The sequence below is a fragment of the Montipora foliosa genome, chromosome 1 (assembly GCF_036669935.1).
Source record: "Montipora foliosa isolate CH-2021 chromosome 1, ASM3666993v2, whole genome shotgun sequence".
NCBI lineage: Eukaryota > Metazoa > Cnidaria > Anthozoa > Scleractinia > Acroporidae > Montipora > Montipora foliosa.
The window spans coordinates 64498357-64520062 of NC_090869.1; the positions used below are offsets into that span (position 1 = coordinate 64498357).

General features: G+C 39.2%; 2 protein-coding genes and 1 long non-coding RNA gene across 3 annotated transcripts in view; 2 read left to right on the top strand and 1 right to left on the bottom strand.

The window, feature by feature from the left end:
* Positions 1-6017, top strand: part of LOC138004734 (S-adenosylmethionine synthase-like) — a 12768-nt gene extending 6751 nt beyond the window's left edge. Inside the window, exons 5-7 of the mRNA XM_068851171.1 lie at positions 14-196; positions 378-595; positions 1041-6017. Of these exons, the coding sequence (XP_068707272.1) occupies positions 14-196; positions 378-595; positions 1041-1140 (501 nt within the window). The 3' untranslated portion in view covers positions 1141-6017. The remainder of the gene's footprint in view (positions 1-13; positions 197-377; positions 596-1040) is intronic.
* LOC138004750 (MOB kinase activator 1B) lies at positions 3875-10795 on the bottom strand. The gene is made up of 5 exons (XM_068851172.1): positions 10643-10795; positions 10302-10468; positions 9872-9965; positions 9137-9270; positions 3875-6680 (listed from the first exon to the last, which is right to left on the bottom strand). Exons 1-5 carry the CDS (start codon positions 10654-10656, stop codon positions 6436-6438), a joined length of 654 nt encoding a protein of 217 aa, XP_068707273.1. The 5' UTR covers positions 10657-10795; the 3' UTR covers positions 3875-6435.
* Positions 10796-13933: 3138 nt separating this feature from the next.
* On the top strand, positions 13934-17181 carry LOC137980252 (uncharacterized). The gene is made up of 3 exons (XR_011118471.1): positions 13934-15117; positions 15465-15577; positions 16934-17181. It is a non-coding gene; the product is annotated as an uncharacterized lncRNA (long non-coding RNA).
* The last annotated feature ends 4525 nt before the right edge of the window (positions 17182-21706 follow it).

Consider the following 21706-nt stretch of genomic DNA (forward strand, 5'->3'; position numbering starts at 1 on the left):
GTGCATCTTTCAGGAAGTTGTGCCCGCTAAGTATCTTGATGACGATACAATATACCATCTTCAACCATCTGGAGCATTTGTGATTGGTGGCCCGCAAGGAGATGCTGGTCTCACAGGAAGAAAAATTATCGTCGACACTTATGGCGGATGGGGAGCCCATGGGGGTGGAGCTTTCTCTGGAAAGGACTTTTCGAAGGTTTGTAGTTTGTTCCATCTTAAGTTTGGTGATAGTGAGGTAGCAAGGTCTTGAGCAAGTATTTTGTCATATCTTGCTGCAGTGCTTTGCAGACACTGGTTACTATTACCTCCTCCAATTTGACAAAAAAGAGAGTAGCAATCATTATAATTATTATTAATGAAAAATAATCTTTTCTCAGGTTGATCGCTCTGGTGCATATGCTGCTAGATGGATCGCCAAGTCCCTTGTAGCTGCCAAACTTTGCCGGCGTGCTCTTGTACAGGTGTCATATGCTATTGGCATTGCTGAACCTCTCTCGATCACAGTGTTTTCTTATGGGACTAGCAAAAAGAGTGAAGATGAGCTGCTAAAAATAGTCAAGGAAAACTTTGATCTTCGTCCTGGCATGATTGTCAAGTGAGTGTTGTTTTTTCTTTTCAACTGGAGCAACTTTTTTTTCAAAATAAGACGATTCAGCATTCAGATAACACCGAGAGGCAATGTGTCAACTGGGAGCCTTAAGAAAGGGGTCAGTGGTTTCAGTTTCCCAGACATTTTCTAAAGGTCAACTTCTAACTAAAACCAAGTGCAAGTAGTCATTTTTGCGGCAATAGTTGATGGATTGTGAAACAGAGAAATGGACAAGATGGATCTGAAAATCAGCCAAGTGCAATGCAGAATTTAACCAGTCATGCTATGCACAGTGATCAATGATAAAATTGTTCTATTCTAAGTGGTATTTGAACTGATCTGCAAAGTCAGTGAAAGGCTTAATAATGGTGATGCGTCGTATTACATTATAATTATCTTGTAATCATAAATAAATAAATAAATAAATAATTTTTTTCTTTCCTTATTTCAGGGAACTTGACTTGAAAAAGCCAATTTACCAAGAAACTTGTGTTTATGGTCATTTCAAACCTGGTTTCACATGGGAAAATCCCAAGGAGCTTAAGATTTGAAACTGAATTTTCACAGAACATAATCTTGGCTATTGGGGAATGTTAGGCAAAGTATACATCTTGGAGTTCTTACATAATTTCATGAACTATAATATTGTCAAGTATCTTCTTTTGATATACTGCTATATAAAAAGCTTTTTCACTGTAGTAAGGTTTAAAAATGGGAAAAAATTACTAAATTGAAGTTAAAGTAACCTTTTGTTAATCAATTACACATGTGAAAGTCTGATATTTATTCTCTAGTCTACTTAGGCCTCTTCAGCCTATGAGTGCAGTCGAGGAAATGTTGCATGTGTCGTAAACGTGTGCAACTTTTCTTTTGCATTCTTGTTTGGAGTCATTCCTTAGGCCTCTTAAGCCTATGAATGCAGTAAAAGAAACATTGCAGAAGTTGGCAATGTTTCTTTTGCATTCTTGATTTAAACTTCACTTCTTAGGCCTCCTTAGCCTATGAATGCAGTCAAGGAAACGTTGCAAAAGTTGTGCAACATTTCCTTTGCATTCTTGTTTTTGGGCATCCCAGCCCATGAATGCAGTTGTCAACTTTATACACTGGGCAAAATGTGATTGGGCTAAAAAATATTATTTCTTTTTCAGTGATTGTTTAACTATCTTGGGCATCCTTAGCCTATGAATGCAGTCAAGGAAACGTTGCGCATGTTTCATAGCATAATTTTTTGCAATTGTTCCTTTGCATTGATTTCCTGTCTTTGCCTTTTTATTCATACACTTAACTTAGGCCTCCAAGAGCCTAGGGATGTAGTCAAGAGATGTTGCGAATGTCTTAATACGTTGCAATGTGTCTTCTGCATTCTTGTGCGGTTTTTTTTAATTTTCGTTTTATTAATTTCGAAGTCTCTGTTTTCTTTAATAGTTGTATCATGTACAAAACCATCAACCCATTGACAAGTAGAATTGACAGGCGTTTGACAGTAAAACTCCTGGGAGTCAATAGGTTAAAGGGGACATTGATGTGGAGGTTGTTAGCTCATTGACTCCTAAACCATCCTCGTTTGACAAGGAAAATCGTCTGGCATTAGATAGGGTAAAATCTATTAAGTTTTCCTCCTTGGAGTTAGTGGGTTAAAATGCACTTTGACATGTAATGAAATTACATTAAAATGGTGTCGCTTTGCAGTTGTGTTTTGGTACTTTTATTAGTCTAAGAATGCTATTATGGTTGTCTCAATCTGGAAAAAAAATCTAAAATTTTCAGAAAGAAGAGGTCAATGTGAGGCCTAAACAGTATGAACATTGACTGTTGGATTGTCAGCATAATTTGCTTTTAACTTCTTTTCTCTGACCCCCCCCTCCACCCGAAATCAGTGATACGAAAATGGCACGTTTCGGCCTTCACCCGGCTTCATGCTTGGGTTCCAGTTCAATCTGTCCCAGACTGTAGCATTCCTATTTGCCATTCACGGGAGGATGTGGTGACTGGATTTCAGTTTTTCCACAAACCATCATCTGATGTGTGTGTTAGGAAGTGAGATGATCTAAGTTATGGCAGGTAATAAGTAACTGATTAGTGTCAAGACAATCATTTTGAGACCAAGGGGCAAGGTTGGCACAATGGGCTCATTGGCAGCATGATATTATTGTCACATGGTACAAAATCCGTCATGTTGGATGGCAAAAGAATGCAACAGCCTCCAAAACAAAGCGATTTCAATCAGCCAAGCCTGACGTTTCTTTGTTTTGGATGTCCCAGTGCGTAGCGTGCCATCCAGCAGGGAAGATTTTGTACCGTGTGACAGTTTCATGCAAAGGGCCCATTGTGTGAGCATGTGTCTTCCCCCGTTGTGCACCAGGATCAATTCCCAGGCTAAGTCTTGTGAATCGAGTTTGTTGTTTGTTGGCTCTTTTCTTCAGTAAAATGATTATCTGTTACTTCAGTTTTTATGGTGTCACCTCCTTCAAAACCAAAATTTGATTAGGCTGTGTGCAGCCATCTCCTATTTCCTTTGTTATACGTGGAAATGGGACAAGATCCCTTTTCTACATGCAGCAAAGTAAATAGGATGCTAACATTAATTTGATTTGATGTGGCAGTTGTATATTAAATAATGGTTAACCCTCTTCCTACAAAGAGTAACAGATTTGACTTTGTCAAACGCCAGATGATTTCATTTGTCAACCAGTGAGAGAGTGAACAACATCTAATGCCCACTCTTGACATGATTTCTTTTCTATCAAGAGTTTCATGGAACATGGTTTGCACTAATCATTGGTGAAGCTCTTTGACATTTTTGGTTGTTGTGTTATTTTAAGTGGTGTTGGAACAGACAATAGACCTTGCTTTTATCAATCTTGCTGAAATGTGACCAACCACCTCTCCCAGGGTAGGTCATTGCCTAACTTTGTAGACTAGTAAGCAGTGTAGCCATGTCAGCTGCATAACTACAATAATTGTAGTTCTATATGCAATACTCAGCAATGACAGAGAGCAAACTTCCGTGCTAGCCGAGGTTTCTTTTCTTTTGTGTTCGTACGGTAAAAAGAAACCTCTGCCATGGGTCGACACTCATTTTGAACCAACCACCATCCACATTCTTGGACAGCACTCTTCAAACTGCATACCCATTAATATTATGTCTGTTAACTGTGACTTGAGCCCGTTGTGTCCCGTGCATTCGTTTACAATAATTCCACTGTTGTTAAGGGAGCCCCCACAACCTGAAATATCACATGAGACTTTAGCTAACAGTGAAAAACCAAACATGCCACATCCTGATTATTTTGTCAATCAGTCTTTATTTTCTGAACATCTTACATTGAAAATAAGTCACATTTTTCTGTGAAGTCTATCCAAAACTTTACATTTTTCTTTTATTAAGCTATCCATCTAAGCTATCAGCACATCTTTGTAACACCACTTTATTCGCTAGCAAAATATAAAACTAATCTTAACTTGTTTAAAAATTAAGATGTTTTCGTTTCTCAAATGTTTACTCCTTTTGTATCACGTTACTTTTAATTGTCCAATGTGGAAGGGCAAGAAATGTTATCTACAAGCTGTATCCAATTCTGTTACAATTGACTTCTAGATCTGTACTTCAAACGTTAACAGTTAATGAAAATTATCCACAGCAGGGAAGGTCGAGAGGTTTATCAATTCACTCAGTACTATCACCAACACCAAGGAGAATGTTTGATTAAACACATTGAACAAGTAGATACAAAATAAAAAGGCTGACATTAGACTACAGGTTACCATTTTTTCTTAAGCTTCTCTGAGGTGAACGGCACTTGCTAATCGACTCTGAGATTCTTATAATAAGTCAGAATGTACAGGGAGCACTACTAGCTTATGTAATATATACAAGCACTAAGGACTGTCAAAATGAAGCAAGAGTTTCCTGGCTTCAGACTGTTGCCAACTAAATGTATTTTGTCTTTGACAGTTCGACGCCAACTTGGAAGATTTCATTGTAGAACTAGAAGTTAAAATGACCAATCACTGTTTTGATACATAGAATGATTACTTCACAAAGTTACAGAAAAATAAATGAAGAGGCCCACAAACTGATCGAACTTTTCACAAAAAAGTTAGTTTCTATCACCTCTTAAACCCTTTCCGCCCAATTATTCTCTGGACTTATCTAAAACTAATTATTTGTTCACTTAACCCTCTCCTTCAAAGTCACCGTTTAATAGGTTCCTAAAAAGTGAAAAAACATTGTAGTTGTAATTTGATCTACGATAAGTGAAGTGTGATCATCTGAGTGAGTGTAGTCCTGAGAAGGACTGTTTGACACGACATTCACATTTCAACAACCTTAGAGGAAGTCTTCTTCAGAGTCAAGTGATTTGTGTAATGTCAGTAGATACTCAGTTATTTGTGATGTCAGCCCGGTATTGAACCAAATTCCCTTTCATTGCTTGGTCATGGATCAAACTGGGACCACTTTTACTGTCTTTCAAAACGAATAGAAAAGTGAATTTCAATAAAAATTGTAAAACAATATATTTGGCGGAATTTCAGAGAATAAGTAGAATGGAAAAGTCGAGATGATAGGCACTTTAAAGTTAAATGGAATACAAGTAAAATTAAAGATATGCTTAGTAAAGCCAAAAATACACATAAGAATGTAAGTTGGCTGCTTGGCTCTGGTTCACTTCAGAATGTAATCCTACACGTATTCTGTAAAATCAGAGCAATACTGTTACAAATTAATTTTAATCAGGCCAGAGAATGACCATGAAAAGTCTTCTTCTGTCGTGGTGCGACAGTGTTTTTGAAAAAAATAACATTACTGCTCGTGAATAAAGGCTCCAAACATGTGCAGGGAAAACATAATCGCTGTAAACCAAAATCAGCTTAATGTTGCAATTTCGAACTTGCAAAACCTTATCTGATGTGACAATAACCTTGGTTTGAATTGTGCACCAACAAAAGAACAGAGTCAAGGTTCATGGGAATAATTAGCATTTTGTATTGTTAATAAAAAAAAGGAAAATGCAAATTATTCCCCTGAACCTCGACTCTGTTCTTTTGTTGCTGCATAGTTTGAAACTAGGCTATTACACAAAATGCCAATTTCAGTTTGTCAGATCAACACTTTATTTTTCTCTACAGTTGTGTTGTTACTGACATCCATGAAACCAAAATCACCTTTCCAATAAAAACAGAAAAACATGGAAGGCTGATGTAAATTCCTTCAAATCAACACTATATACAAACAACTAAAATATCAATTCAGAAAGGACATAATTATTTCGAAACTCAATTATTTAGTTTGGCAATAGCCGCACATCATTGTTAATCATAACCCTACAATTAAGAAGACTGAACAATTGAACTAAACTCGGAAGAAATTACAGTGTAATAATGAAAAGATTGTCCTCACTTTAAAACAAAAATTTAGTTAGAGACATTTCACAAAAAAATATTGTACAAGAGGAGACAAAGGGTTTGATGGAAAAATAACTATTTTCAGATTTTCTTGATTTATGAGCGTTACTCAAACTCATTAAAGACCACATTTCACCTACATGTATTACGAACATTTGTTTATTTTGGGATTATTATAAAACCAAAATAATAAATGAATGATATGATCCTGCTGGGCAGTATGAAGTTTTAATTGTATTTACCAGTAGGTACATTGTAAGGTGTCCATTATTTTATACAATGCTGACCCAACCTCCGCTAGAGCAATCCCATTGAAATGTGTCTGCAAAGCATTATTAGAAATATTAACATTTTATCAATCCAAGTTTTGTTCATACAACCACTGCTAGACAAGGACAGCCAAGACTCAAGTGTATTGGTTTTACACGACCAAATGTCAGCTAAACCTTGTCCTTATTTGTTAGTCTTTCAATGAGCTCCTGCAGGGGTGCAAGTTCTCTCTTGTCCACAAGTGCAAACTCCTGAACAAAAAACATGAAGTGCTTGAATGATGTGTTGAGGTGTGCTTCTTCTCCAAGGCCAACTATGTGAAGGAAATGTTGATGGTAGATGTGGGCATACACTCTGAAAAGTCGTTTGAGAATAGTCTTGGCAATTGAAAGAAAGTTTTTTGGAAACGGAACACCTGTTGAACAAGATGATAATATTACTTAACATGGATTACTATTCAACTACAGTCAGCAGAGTATAAATAACACCCAAAACGAGTACAAACATCTCATGGTATTTGGACTCCAGAAGACCAGTTTGACTGGTTTTTCACAAACCTATTAGTTTTACAAAAGTGGTAGAAATGGCTGAAAATGCTAATTTTCTCCCAAAGGAAACAATGAATGCTTGCTTCCTAAATTTTGAGATTTTTGGCGAAGACGATAACCTACACGACAATTGACTTTCTCTGTTTATTCAAGAAAACCAAAACATAAATACGAAAAAAAGAGAAAAACTGACCATAACGTATTGAAACGGTGGTGCGAGTTTGTGAAAGAATCAAGGGCCATTGCAGAAATTCCTGCCGAGGAACTTGACAACCTCTTATGTCATTTCTTCATAACAGTCAGTTTTTTCTCAACTGGAAGTTTACTTGGAAACTGAGATCATTGTTGTTGATATCTCTGTAAACCTTATAATAAAGAATTTTCCAATATTCCATCTTTGTTTTCCTTACATGTAATGCAAGTGTTTGAAATAAAATGCACAATGCTTTGCTCAGCGATTCAATTGACAGGTTTGACAAGTTTTTGTTTTTGACCAATCAACAGCAACCTAATATAAGTGGCAAAACTGGATGGTCGCTTGCTGAATAGTCACGTAAGATCATTTGTCATGCGAGGAAGCAATTTATAAGTTAAGCTCTATGTTTCTCCTATTTTCAGACTGAGTTGAATAATAAATCACTTATTGGATGATTTAGTGTGTAGTACCGTGGGATATTTTTACTCGTCTCTTGTATTTTGATTCACCCTACGGGCTCACCAAAATACAGCAAGACTATCCCACAATACCACACACTAAATCGTCCAATAAAGGATACATACTATGTTCCAGGGTGCAGAGCTGGCATTAAAATAGTGGTGAAAGCACTTGCCTCCAACCAATGTGGCCCTGCTTTGGATTCCCACACTTGACATCATAATTATGTGGGTTGAGTTTGTTGGTTCTTTACTTTGCCCCAAGAGGTTTTTTTCTGTGTACTCCGGTTCTCCCCTCTCCCCAAAAACCAACATTTGATTTGATTTGCATTTATTTGCTTCAGTTTACAGTGTCTTAAATAAAGTTCCTTTCCTTTTCTTGACGGTTATTAATTTTCATAAAATCACTGACCCACAGTTTGCTGAGACTAAAACATGTTTTCTGCTTAAAACAACTCCCAACCCCTCCCTAAGTATTTCCAACCAAAGGTTAGACAAGACAAAATTGCAGTGATTAGCTTGTTTTTGTCAATCACTGTTGATTTAGGACAGTGAGATGAGGAGCGTTTTTCTAATGGGGAAATCGAATAATATTGGCAAGCTAACAATGATTCAAAGGTGGTTTTGTTTGTGTAGTACAGCTGAACCCCTATTAAGCAGCCACCTATTAACCCATTGACACCCAGGGATTCCCCATTGACGAGTAAAATCGACCGGCGTTAGACAGAGTAAAATATTAAGTCTGGCCGGTTTGGACGCAAAAGGGTTAAACGGCCACCCCTATAAGCCGGCCAGTAATCAAAGTCCAGACGAGGGCTTTTCTATTATTTTCACCTCTATTAAGTGGCCGGCCAACCTTAAGTGGCCACTATCCATTTCCCTGAAGGTGGCTGTTTAATAGGGGTGGAAATCTATTTGTAATAATAATAATAATAATAATAATAATAATAATAACAACAACAATAAACTATAGCGCCCTATTTTAGAGCTCTAAGGCACTTTACAATAAAAATGTTAAAAAGCAGTAACTTGGTAAATTATAAATTCAAATACAAAAGCAAATTAAACTACCACTTAAAATAGCACTTAAAAAGATAAGTTTTAAGATTGCTTTTAAAAGATGTAAGATTTGGACTACAATCTACATTTTCTGGAAGATTATTCCAAAGTTTAGGAGCGCAAACCGAAAAAGCACAATCACCATAAAATTTTAGCCTCGATCTAGGTGTCACCAACAAGTTCATGGTTGAAGATCGTAAACTTCTAGATGGCTTGTAAGTTTGTAACAGATCACGAATAGAGCTAGGACTTAAATTATTTAAAGCTTTAAAAGTTAGCAGTAAGATTTTAAAAACAATCCTCTGCTCCATGCAAAGCCAGTGTAGTTCTCTGAGTAAATGAGTAAATATCTTCATTCTTTTTACATCAATTTCATCTGCATGTTTGTCATTGAATGAAGGTTCTTAATTAATGAATCTTCTCCTTTTGTCCAAGCCAACAGCATCTTTAATATCAGGAATAAGTAGGCCTGTGGTTATAGATCATTCTCACAGGATATTTTAAAGATTAATTACTGTACCACACCATCATTATAATTATCATGATTTCCTCATTTATGACTGTGGTTCATTATCTTAATACCCATCAACTTTGGAAAATTAGAAATTACCTATTTTTGATGGAAAGATTGTCTCATCATCCAGCTGATCCTGGACCCAGGTCATGAGGTAGTCAATATATTTTGGCGCAGAGCACTTGATAGGTTTTTTAATGGTTGTTCCATCTGCCCAGTGATATTCATATCTGGTAGAAAAGGGTTAAGAAATGATGGAATAAAAACACTTTATATAACTGATTTCTGTTCATGACAGCCTGAAACCAAAACTGCCAGTTCAATGTCACAGAACTCCTCAAAATAAAATCTAAATTGTCACTTCAATGTACCACAACATCTAACAATAAAAACCACTTCCTGCCAAAAGTCTCTGCACTCGCAGGGCTGCAAAATCCATTACATCAGAGAGAAACAATGCAGTGCTACAAGGGAAAAATTTAATACTGTCTACAAAATATTGACTGAGCACCCACATTGTACAAAAAATGGACAATTGGTGTTCTCCTTTACAAAAGGGAAGCGGAAGGCTGAGGCGGATAACACAAACTCTGCCTTGATTTGTAAGAGACAAGAGTGACTGCCACTTAATATTGACTAGCCCAGGCATCTACTTCAAAAGTTATTGAAACCACTGGACCAATATTCAATACTCACACACTGATAATCGAACAGTAACAGATAAACGACCAAATAGTTAATAGTAAAATCAAATTAATTAAAGGACAAAGCTACCATAGCTCATTAAACTTACAGCTTTTGTTAAATCTTAGTGGTATATAACTCACTCACTTTGGACCAGCAGACATTACCGGGCACGATTCGGCCGTACAAAATTCTGTTATTGTTCCGTACAACATGTTGATTTGATTGAAGAAGTCCACAGCTGAAAAAAAGAAATGAACTGTGGTAAACAATATGCACTGGACGTGGTAAAATAATTTTTCTACAAATAAACTAACCTTCTCTGAAACAATTTAAGGGAGAGCACTACAAACAAACAATTAAACTGGCGAGAGTTAAATTTCCGAGACAAATTACACCTGAAGTCGGTTCTACTTTCAGTTACTAGATCAGATTAAAATTAACTGAAGCCAGTAGTTTGGCTGCAAAACAGCGTTTTTCGGTCAGAGAGTCTGTCTAATCGTTTTCAGCTTAAACTGCTGCTACGCGAATCAATTAAAACAAAGAGCCTCAAAGCTAATTAAAAAAAAAAACTTACTATTTACAGCAACCCATTCGTTTAGATCTTCTCCTTCAGGAAGCAGAACGGCGAGACGCAAATTTCCACTTCCAAGAGTGGCAGCTGCCTGCTTCATTAGGTCATATTGGTGGGTTCCCTCAGGAATGTTCTTTTTCGGTTTAAAAGTTTTCGTTGATCGCCCACCACTGGAACAAATAGAAAATGATACCGTGATTTTACGACTTTTACAGTACAGTCGTTGACTCCCAGAGAAGTTCGACATAAGAAGTTGTTTCCCGGATTTCTCGACACCATAATCCCTGCACTGATTTGCCCTCGACAAATAACACTAACATTATGTGATAAAATTCAAAACTTACAAAAGGAAGCTCATCTTGAGGGCCAAACACTCTAAGGATAAATCAGTTTCGCAGTGGAATGGACAACCTTGCGAACTAATATGGCGGCTAATTGAATGCCTCGCTCACATGTTTCCAGTCTTTACGTCATTGCGACCGTCATTGAAGTAAAGAGGGTGTGGAAAAACACAGGAGCTCATGCCTTGGGAGATCCACACATAAAGACGTAGCGAGACTGGTAAACCTTCTTATTCTTTCATATCCTAATACAATCTCGAGATAACGAATCGAGATGGCGAAACCCTTGTTACGGGAATGAGACGCCGCATCTTCGAATCTTTTTACGACGGAAACAGTAAATCAATGAAGGCACGTCAAGGGCATGGTATCCGGTCTGTTATTCCCCATCGCTAATATGCTTTTTCCGTGGTCATTCTCCGAGGATGCAAGTGCTTGCTCTGACGTCAATATATAGTGAGGGTGGTTTCAATACGTGATATTTTGCAAAGGAAAGCACAAAGCTAAGAATAGGCTAGGGAGAGGCAGCAAAGGCCAAAAAAAGACATAAGGGTCCGGTCCAGTATGCCCTACATGGTACAAACCTAGATATAGACATAGCTCCAGAGTAGTAGAGTAGCATGCATGGGAGAAAAGGTCGCACACCACACCACTCACGGATGATTTCCGTTTCGTGAAGCCAAGGGAAGTTCTAAAGTTTACTTTGAGCCACCAAGCCGAGAATGCATGGTGAGAGTTGACGAATTAGACTGGTAAAGTCCACCCGACACTCATTCTTACGCACTATATGCAAACGGCCCCACCGACAAAATGTACTTCAACTTATCGCGAATGACATAGCCAGGCGAGTTTTTGCGAATTGTCTTTTTACTGCTCCTTTCGTGGACTTAAAACTTGGTTTATGTCTGTGGTGAGTGGATGAAACCATCCATCCTGCATGAAAAGACTTCATCCGTTAAATCGCCCAGAAGGACGCAGTGAAATATCTGCAATTGCCTCTTTTGGAAGTTTACATTTAAAGATAGCTCCAATCTCGACCCCAGAGCTCTTCTCTTGACTGAGGGAGAGAAGAGCTCTGGGGAACCCAAAAAAAAGTGTCTTCTCATTGGTTTTCGTGGAGAACAATCAAAAGCGTCTCTAATTGGTGCATTCATGATAGCACTAGGAGTGAGCAGGCGCCGTACATACATATACATACATAACTTTATTTCGATTCGCATTTTTTTTAGAGTAGCAAAGAAATATGCTTGTATCTCCGAATGTAATCTAAAATAACAATGCAAATTACACAGTAACAACGATATTAAATTACAATAGCTTAGATTATAATATTACGATAAAACTAAACAAAAGTATGTACAATGAAATAAGACATAATAAAAACTAACATATATGTGACTTGATATTGTTCCTAAAATTAGTTACACTGGGTGCGGTTCTAAGTTTATCAGTAAAGATATTCCAGTATTTAGTAGCAGTGAATTTAAATGAGTTTTTGCCACAGTTTGTAGTGTTCACACGAGGTTGGTACAACTTATTTATACCTCTAAGCCCTTGGGTATTGCGTCTCAGAATAAGTAAGGATGTGATATACGCAGGTGTTAAAGCATGAAATGCCTTATAGACCATTAGAAGCATGTCTTGTATTCTTCTTGTAAGGTTCAAATTGCCAAATTTTGGCCATAAGGACCTTACGCCGCATGTTCTCCTACACAGAGTTTCCCAGAGCCTTGGGTCGATACGAGGCTCTGGTGACGAGAATGAGATAGCTCGGGATAATAGCAGAGGTGGTAGCCTAGAAAACACTGACGCCTAGTCTATGGACTTTCCCGACGGATTACAATAAAATAGACTAACTTTACCGAATATTATTTTGATTGAGTACTATTGAAAGAACTGACTTAATTATGTACTTACATTGCATGCACCTTACTTATTTTTTGTCTGCACGACGTGGACATGCGACTTAATTCCGGAATTGCACCGGTTTCACCTCACTTACATGAAGTTATCAGCCACGACAACACTTATTTAAAGCTAACCTTTTTAAAATGGGTGCTTAGACTTAATAGGCCATTTACGAGTTCATGTCTGCCTCCTCTTCAAAGCGAGTCTAAGTGCGAAGTTTTTGTTATGAAAATTAGCTCTCATTCTTATGTAAAGTAGAACTAATATTACCATCACAAAAACTTCGCACTTAGACTCTCTTTGAAGAGGAGGCAGACATGAACTCGGAAATGGCCTATTGACCAACGCTGTTTAAAATGGATGTTTAGGCTTAGCACTAACTGTAACGCTGCTTACGACCAATAGTACTCACTTGAAATAGTATTTTTGGGGTAGTCCATAGACTAGGGGTCAGTGTTTTCAACTCTCCCAGCAGAGTATCCTTTTCTTTTTGCATTCGATGGGATGACGAGTCCGAAAAATGGGTCGAACCTGGGCGGCGGTTACGACCGCATCCTCACGTGATACCTCATGTTGTGTGGGCTCACTTAACAACAGCGGAATTACTGTAAATGAATGCGCGCGACAAACCAGGCTCAAAGTCACATTTAGCAAACATGCATGTATCATGGAGATTGCGGTTTGAAGAGTGTCGTCCAAGGTTGAGGACGGCGGTTGGATCAAACCCATGGCAGAGGTCTCTTTTCCCGTTCCCCGTCAGCCCAACGAACGCAGCAAGGAAAGAGACCTCTGAAAACGAATACGGGGACGACCGAATTTACCGTCTGAAGCTTGTCCCCCCAAATTTTGCATAAGCATTGTTTTCAGTTCCTCTTGGGACTTACAATGGTCCCAAGAGAAAACCAAAACATTGCTCATTCACAATTTGGGGGAACAAACAAAAAGTACTACAGTATTTCCCGAAGTGGCCTATTCATTCTTAGACTCTTTTATAGACCTTATTCATAAGTGGCGGTCACATTTAGAATTCTTTTATCCACGTGCAAATTAGCCTACAAGGCCTCATTTTAGATCAAGAATTCTTTTCAATTCCTTGTATGGTATCGAGGCTTGGTAGGCTAATTTGCACTTCGACAAAAGAATTATAAATTGACCTCCATTTATGAATAAGGTCTACGGTTTGGTGTGTTGTCAAACGATTATCGTTAAATCGTGATTTCCTCTAGGCTCGATTACCAGCCGCTGTTTCGGGAAATGAGCCAGCGCTCACTCCCGTAATCTCGGCTGGACTCGTGAGGTGAGCCATTGTTAATCTCCGCCAATCAGAAACTCGCCTGCACAAATCCGTCTGGCATAAATTATATGTTTTGGCTGCAAAGGTATTCTTTGACCCGGCCTGTTCGAGGTTTACAGTGCTTTAAGGTAGGAAACATCCAAGATTGCGACAACGAAAAGTGTTCGAGAAGCTGGAGAATGGGAATTGTGTCGTTTTCTACCGCCTGAGTTCGCAAACTTCACTGATTTTCCAGATGGCGCCAAGGTCAAAATACGGCTTTCAAATCCATTGCTATTGCAATTTTCTCCTCATACTTCGTTAATGTAAGAGCAAGTAAAATTCCTCAAGATCAATTGAAAGTACTGCTGAGTTTATTGCTGGCAAAACGAGGGGGCCGATGAGGTCGACTGAGAGCTAAAGCAGCCGAAGATTTCGTTGATGATTCGCCGGTTGAATTCAAACTCACATCGATCATTTAACCACAAACTCAAGCTGGTATCATCTGGAAACTTCGCACAGACGTTTTAAGCATTGTTATGTAATTTCTGTTTTCTTAAAATCAGTGTTTTTGGGATGTCTAATGCTCTTTCCCCGCAACTATTAACTTCGCATAAATTATATTTTGAATTTACGTCACAGACACAATCTATCGTCAGGAGTACCCAACGGAGCCGCTCTGCAAAATACCCGCTCTACAGGGCAGAATTGCGCTGGCTGGGAAATTGAACATTCGCTACTTAACTTGCTGGAAAGTCTTTATAACCACCACCCTTGCTGGGAAATTATGTTGCAACGCGGGGCCTGGCTAGATGAAAAAATCTCTAGTTTGTAGAGTTTGTTTTTCTCGTGGTAACCGTACTATAAAAAAATATATCTATCTTCGCACCGTTGAATAGTTCCTCATTTTCCAGGGATAGTAGAGCGAGCGAAACATGCAATTAATTGAGTGTGAAAATCAAGCCACGCGAGAAAGGTGAAACGCGATCTCGCGCCAATTTTGCCAGTACAATATCTTTTTTCCTAATTATTGACTGGGGTGTGTCATTTTTAAGTTATGCAATAAAGCAAGGCTTATCTCATGCTGTGAATCCCTGTGAAATAGTTTCAACACACATTTGAGCGCACAGCACCGCTGGCGGTTTCGTATTGTTTGCTCGGTTTCGCTTTCGGTTTACATTTATCTTATTGTAGCTTGGAAGAAACCTCCTGCTTGTTTCGTTAGATTGTTAGGTTTTTTGTCTAGTTAGCGGCTACAGGCAACTGGTCGATTCTGTGAAGTCAGCCAAAAGTTAAGGTAAGCAAAATGTTACGTTTTTTTTCTGATCTAGTCAGTTTAGGAAACGCCTCTGGAAAATGTTTTTTTCAAAACAATTCTCTACCGATAGAAGACGCATAGTCTTTCCGTTGAATAATGCACAACATTAGCAGAACACATTCAAATCTCATTTCAAGTGGTTGTAATTGGCCAAGCTGGAATTTTCCGTTGGAACTATTTGACAATGGTCACAATTTTAATACTGCACATATCTCATTTAGTGTAAGGTTTTGCTTCATAGGGGACGAGAAGCTAAAAACATTGTTACGTTGTTTTAGGGGAAGAAATTCAAAACTAAGATTTGTTTAAACACACTCTCCCTTTAGATCCTGTAGATCGCGGCTTCTTTGGGCGGCGGGAAACGTCGTTCAATTGCGGTCATTTCGAAGGCGTTGAGCTAATGGCCAGATATCTTTTTAATCTTTGAAGATCGCATTCGGTAAGAGAATTTTATGTTTGTTCTTCTTAAGCGTACTAGACCCAATTTCCCATCAAAATCGAGAGTCCATGTTCACTGTTACTTTAGGTTAGAGCAACGTTTCGCCTTGAAATGTGGCATTTCAACGCTCACTGAGGTCTGTGCCGTGAATTGTATTTGACGGTAAATTTCGATCTCTGGCTTTCCTTTTTTTAAAGACGTATTAACTTTTTGCAGCGTCTTTTCCATTTGCATGTACCTAAGCATCTGTACGCTAAAATTACATTATTTCGTAGAAATTTTTCAGAGGGACTGCCTACCAAGATTTTCCCCAGGTGAAAACTGAATAAAGTCGACTACATAAACATTGAAGTGTTTTTCTTGTCAATCATTTGTTGCCAATCAAGTAATAATTTTTTTACGCGTATGATGATGATAAGGCAAAGACAAATCCCTCATTGACCAATAGTGCAAAGTACAAATTGTCTCTAGTGTGTATGTAGGCTTAGGTAATAAAAATTGCCAGGGGGCAAATTTCGGTTTGCGTTTTGCCAAGACAATTCAAAGTTTGTCCGCGAGTATAGACAGGCTCTTTTTATTTTAAATTTCCTTATTGTTTACGCTTGCGTTACAAAAGGGGAATAGTGCAGATATGGGAAACTACACTGAGCTAATAACAAACACAAAGGGCTGAAAAGGAATGGTGTCAGCTTTTATTAAGAACTTTTCATGAGCAGTCTAATCACTTTCTGAATAGACAAAACATGTGTGTGAATAACAAGGCAAAGAAAGTTGCAAATATCAGGTTAACGAACTCTCATCTGACACGTTCCCCCGGGAATTTCTCATTCAGTTTCATCCGAATACAATCCTCCATTTTCTGTCGGCGTGGTACACTGTTCGTTGGGAATCACGTGCGCCGGCAGTAAAGGTCGCGTAGGTGTTAAATACAATAACCCATTTATTTCCTGTTTATTGAATAAATGCATTGTTGCGTCTAAAGTAGGTCATCACTGGGTCATTATGTCTTGAATTTCAACCCAGTGGCCTTGTTTTATTTCCTTGATCGACCTCTGTTTCAAGCTTATAAACAAAAATACCAAAGCGAATTAGGAAAAAGAGAACGTGTGAAAACCTTATTTAGAACTGATTTAAAATTAAGGTTCTTTGCCTGCAATGTGATTTTAAACTAAACAAAACCTTTTTTGCGAGACGTAGGAGAAGATGTTTATGGGAGAGGTTGTTTGACAAATTTTGAGAGTTCCTTTTTAATTCTCTGTGTTAAAAAGAAAACAGTTTATGACAGCGCAATTCAATACTAGGCCCTTGTGGTCCTTATTGAAAAATCTGACTATTTTCATACGTTCCATTCTACAGGTTTCAAATATCTTGGCAGAACTTTAAGATGCCTCAACCAGTCTTTGCAATAACACTACCGGATTACGTTTGTACGAAGCAATGTGCACATCACTTTTGACTCATGAAATCTACATTTTGCTGATTGGTGTCACCGTGTGGTGTTAAAGTCAAACGGTCGAGTTTTATTTGGTGCCATTGCAATTAAAGCTTAACTTGAAATTGTTGAAGTCAAATCTAATAAATCTGTAATAAGAAAGTCGCGGTAAACTTTTCCCTGATCTTAAACTTTGCACCAGTTCTGGTGTGAAACTTTTGCGGTGATTGTCTGACCAACTATGACCATGGCTTTTGCTGTGAAACTTTGCACCAGTTCTGGTGTGAAACTTTTGCGGTGATTGTCTGACCACATACGACCATGGCTTTTGCTGTGAAACTTTGCACCAGTTCTGGTGTGAAACTTTTGCGGTGATTGTCTAACCAACTACGACCATGGCTTTTGCTGTGAAACTTTGCACCAGTTCTGGTGTGAAACTTTTGCGGTGATTGTCTGACCAACTACGACCATGGCTTTTGCTGTGAAACTTTGCACCAGTTCTGGTGTGAAACTTTTGCGGTGATTGTCTGACCAACTACGACCATGGCTTTTGCTGTGAAACTTTGCACCAGTTCTGGTGTGAAACTTTTGCGGTGATTGTCTGACCAACTATGACCATGGCTTTTGCTGTGAAACTTTGCACCAGTTCTGGTGTGAAACTTTTGCGGTGATTGTCTGACCACATACGACCATGGCTTTTGCTGCGAAACTTTGCACCAGTTCTGGTGTGAAACTTTTGCGGTGATCGTCTGACCACATACGACCACGGCTTTTGCTGTGAAACTTTGCACCAGTTCTGGTGTGAAACTTTTGCGGTGATTGTCTGACCAACTATGACCATGGCTTTTGCTGTGAAACTTTGCACCAGTTCTGGTGTGAAACTTTTGCGGTGATTGTCTGACCACATACGACCATGGCTTTTGCTGTGAAACTTTGCACCAGTTCTGGTGTGAAACTTTTGCGGTGATTGTCTGACCAACTATGACCATGGCTTTTGCTGTGAAACTTTGCACCAGTTCTGGTGTGAGACTTTTGCGGTGATTGTCTGACCACATACGACCACGGCTTTTGCTGTGAAACTTTGCACCAGTTCTGGTGTGAAACTTTTGCGGTGATTGTCTAACCAACTACGACCATGGCTTTTGCTGTGAAACTTTGCACCAGTTCTGGTGTGAAACTTTTGCGGTGATTGTCTGACCAACTATGACCACGGCTTTTGCTGTGAAACTTTGCACCAGTTCTGGTGTGAAACTTTTGCGGTGATTGTCTGACCACATACGACCATTGCTTTTGCTGTGAAACTTTGCACCAGTTCTGGTGTGAAACTTTTGCGGTGATTGTCTGACCAACTACGACCATGGCTTTTGCTGTGAAACTTTGCACCAGTTCTGGTGTGAAACTTTTGCGGTGATTGTCTGACCAACTATGACCACGGCTTTTGCTGTGAAACTTTGCACCAGTTCTGGTGTGAAACTTTTGCGGTGATCGTCTGACCACATACGACCACGGCTTTTGCTGTGAAACTTTGCACCAGTTCTGGTGTGAAACTTTTGCGATGATTGTCTAACCAACTACGACCATGGCTTTTGCTGTGAAACTTTGCACCAGTTCTGGTGTGAAACTTTTGCGGTGATTGTCTGACCAACTATGACCATGGCTTTTGCTGTGAAACTTTGCACCAGTTCTGGTGTGAAACTTTTGCGGTGATTGTCTGACCACATACGACCACGGCTTTTGCTGTGAAACTTTGCACCAGTTCTGGTGTGAAACTTTTGCGGTGATTGTCTGACCACATACGACCATTGCTTTTGCTGTGAAACTTTGCACCAGTTCTGGTGTGAAACTTTTGCGGTGATTGTCTGACCACATACGACCATGGCTTTTGCTGTGAAACTTTGCACCAGTTCTGGTGTGAAACTTTTGCGGTGATTGTCTGACCAACTATGACCATGGCTTTTGCTGTGAAACTTTGCACCAGTTCTGGTGTGAAACTTTTGCGGTGATCGTCTGACCACATACGACCACGGCTTTTGCTGTGAAACTTTGCACCAGTTCTGGTGTGAAACTTTTGCGATGATTGTCTGACCAACTATGACCATGGCTTTTGCTGTGAAACTTTGCACCAGTTCTGGTGTGAAACTTTTGCGGTGATTGTCTGACCAACTATGACCATGGCTTTTGCTGTGAAACTTTGCACCAGTTCTGGTGTGAAACTTTTGCGGTGATTGTCTGACCACATACGACCACGGCTTTTGCTGTGAAACTTTGCACCAGTTCTGGTGTGAAACTTTTGCGGTGATTGTCTAACCAACTACGACCATGGCTTTTGCTGTGAAACTTTGCACCAGTTCTGGTGTGAAACTTTTGCGGTGATTGTCTGACCACATACGACCATGGCTTTTGCTGTGAAACTTTGCACCAGTTCTGGTGTGAAACTTTTGCGGTGATTGTCTGACCAACTATGACCATGGCTTTTGCTGTGAAACTTTGCACCAGTTCTGGTGTGAAACTTTTGCGGTGATCGTCTGACCACATACGACCACGGCTTTTGCTGTGAAACTTTGCACCAGTTCTGGTGTGAAACTTTTGCGATGATTGTCTGACCAACTATGACCATGGCTTTTGCTGTGAAACTTTGCACCAGTTCTGGTGTGAAACTTTTGCGGTGATTGTCTGACCAACTATGACCATGGCTTTTGCTGTGAAACTTTGCACCAGTTCTGGTGTGAAACTTTTGCGGTGATTGTCTGACCACATACGACCACGGCTTTTGCTGTGAAACTTTGCACCAGTTCTGGTGTGAAACTTTTGCGGTGATTGTCTAACCAACTACGACCATGGCTTTTGCTGTGAAACTTTGCACCAGTTCTGGTGTGAAACTTTTGCGGTGATTGTCTGACCAACTATGACCATGGCTTTTGCTGTGAAACTTTGCACCAGTTCTGGTGTGAAACTTTTGCGGTGATTGTCTGACCAACTATGACCATGGCTTTTGCTGTGAAACTTTGCACCAGTTCTGGTGTGAAACTTTTGCGGTGATTGTCTGACCACATACGACCATGGCTTTTGCTGTGAAACTTTGCACCAGTTCTGGTGTGAAACTTTTGCGGTGATCGTCTGACCACATACGACCACGGCTTTTGCTGTGAAACTTTGCACCAGTTCTGGTGTGAAACTTTTGCGGTGATTGTCTTACCACATACGACCACGGCTTTTGCTGTGAAACTTTGCACCAGTTCTGGTGTGAAACTTTTGCGGTGATCGTCTTACCACATACGACCACGGCTTTTGCTGTGAAACTTTGCACCAGTTCTGGTGTGAAACTTTTGAGGGAATGGTTTCCAGTTGATTGAAACAGCAAGATTAATGCATTGACTTTGCAGGTCGCATTTCACTTAAATGCCGAATTGTTATAGTGCACTACCAAGGGGAAAAAGAACTATACCAACATTTAACTCTGTGTTCATTGCGTTGTTATTTGTTTACGGTCATCTTGATCGCCCTGCAACTACTTCCGAAGTTCACATTTTAGCGAGGACCTCTATTTCAAGAAACTGTGAGTACAGCTTATTATTATTATTATTATTATCATTATTATTACTATTATTGCTGTTATTATTATTAATATTATTAATATTTATTATTATTAATTTTCATTTATTATTGAATTATATATCACTATTGATGTTTATAGTACCTTCGACAATTATGTATTGAAACCTTGCTTGCTGGCTCATAACGTACGCCAACGCTTGCTGGCAAACTCCAAAGTCCCTTATGCGCTGGCTGGCAATATGTGTCGTTTCGCATTTTAAAATATGCTGGCTGGTTAAAAGCTGTCTCACACGATGGCTGGCTGGGAGTTTTATTTCCTGAAACTCTTGCTCGCTGGCAGTGAAGAGCGGGTATTTTTTTCCCAGGAAAGTTAAATATTAACGAAGATTGACGTAGAAACATTCTAATAGTGGTTACAACATTATATGAACAATTTTGTCAAAAATGGTCGTTGGGTACTCCTGTATCGTTCACGCGTCCAGCCGTCTCTTCTCGGGGAGGATACCCGAACTCGAGGGAGCGGCGGAAATCGAGCCTAGATTTCCTCTGAATTTGCGATTACAGTTAATTTAGAGCACTGGTCCCCGGGAGTTATGGCAAACGAGCAAAGAGGAAAACAACCATATCCTTAGTCGCCTCTACGAAGGTAGAATGAAGGAGTAGTTTCTAAAGAAACTGTGGTGCTGCGTCGGTGGGAAAGTAGTATACAAAAATTTGGTTCATCAACGGAGTTGATAATGTAAATTGACCACCGTACAGAGATTCTAAAAGCTAAGGTAGGCACGGCTTTTTGCCGCTTGCCTACTGACGACGGAACTACCCTTTACCTTAAGCGCAACCCCTGGTTCCAAAATGTTCTACTACTTGAAGATTGGTTATCGACTTTTCCAATTTACCGTCAATTGTCTCTTAGAAAGTGATTATATAGATTTTCAAAGAACGCATTAAGATATTAGGTTATGGTATTCTCAGTTAGAAGCATGGTGATCATCTTGAAAGGTTAAGGGCTGGTAAACGAGAGGTCACAGGTTCGAGTGCCTTGTACAGAAAGTAACAAGTTCGGCGTTTAAATATGTTAATTTTCCAGAACTCCTAATGAACTGCCAGTGTTTTAAATTGACGATAATAGAAAGTTCTGGGCA

Excerpts from the sequence above, each read along its gene's own strand:
- LOC138004750 (XM_068851172.1), bottom strand. Across the intron at positions 9,966-10,301 it reads CGAATGGGTTGCTGTAAATA|CTGTGGACTTCTTCAATCAA; the intron begins GTAAGTTTTTTT and ends TCTTTTTTTCAG. Across the intron at positions 6,681-9,136 it reads AATCTTTCCATCAAAAATAG|GTGTTCCGTTTCCAAAAAAC; the intron begins GTAATTTCTAAT and ends CTTGTTCAACAG.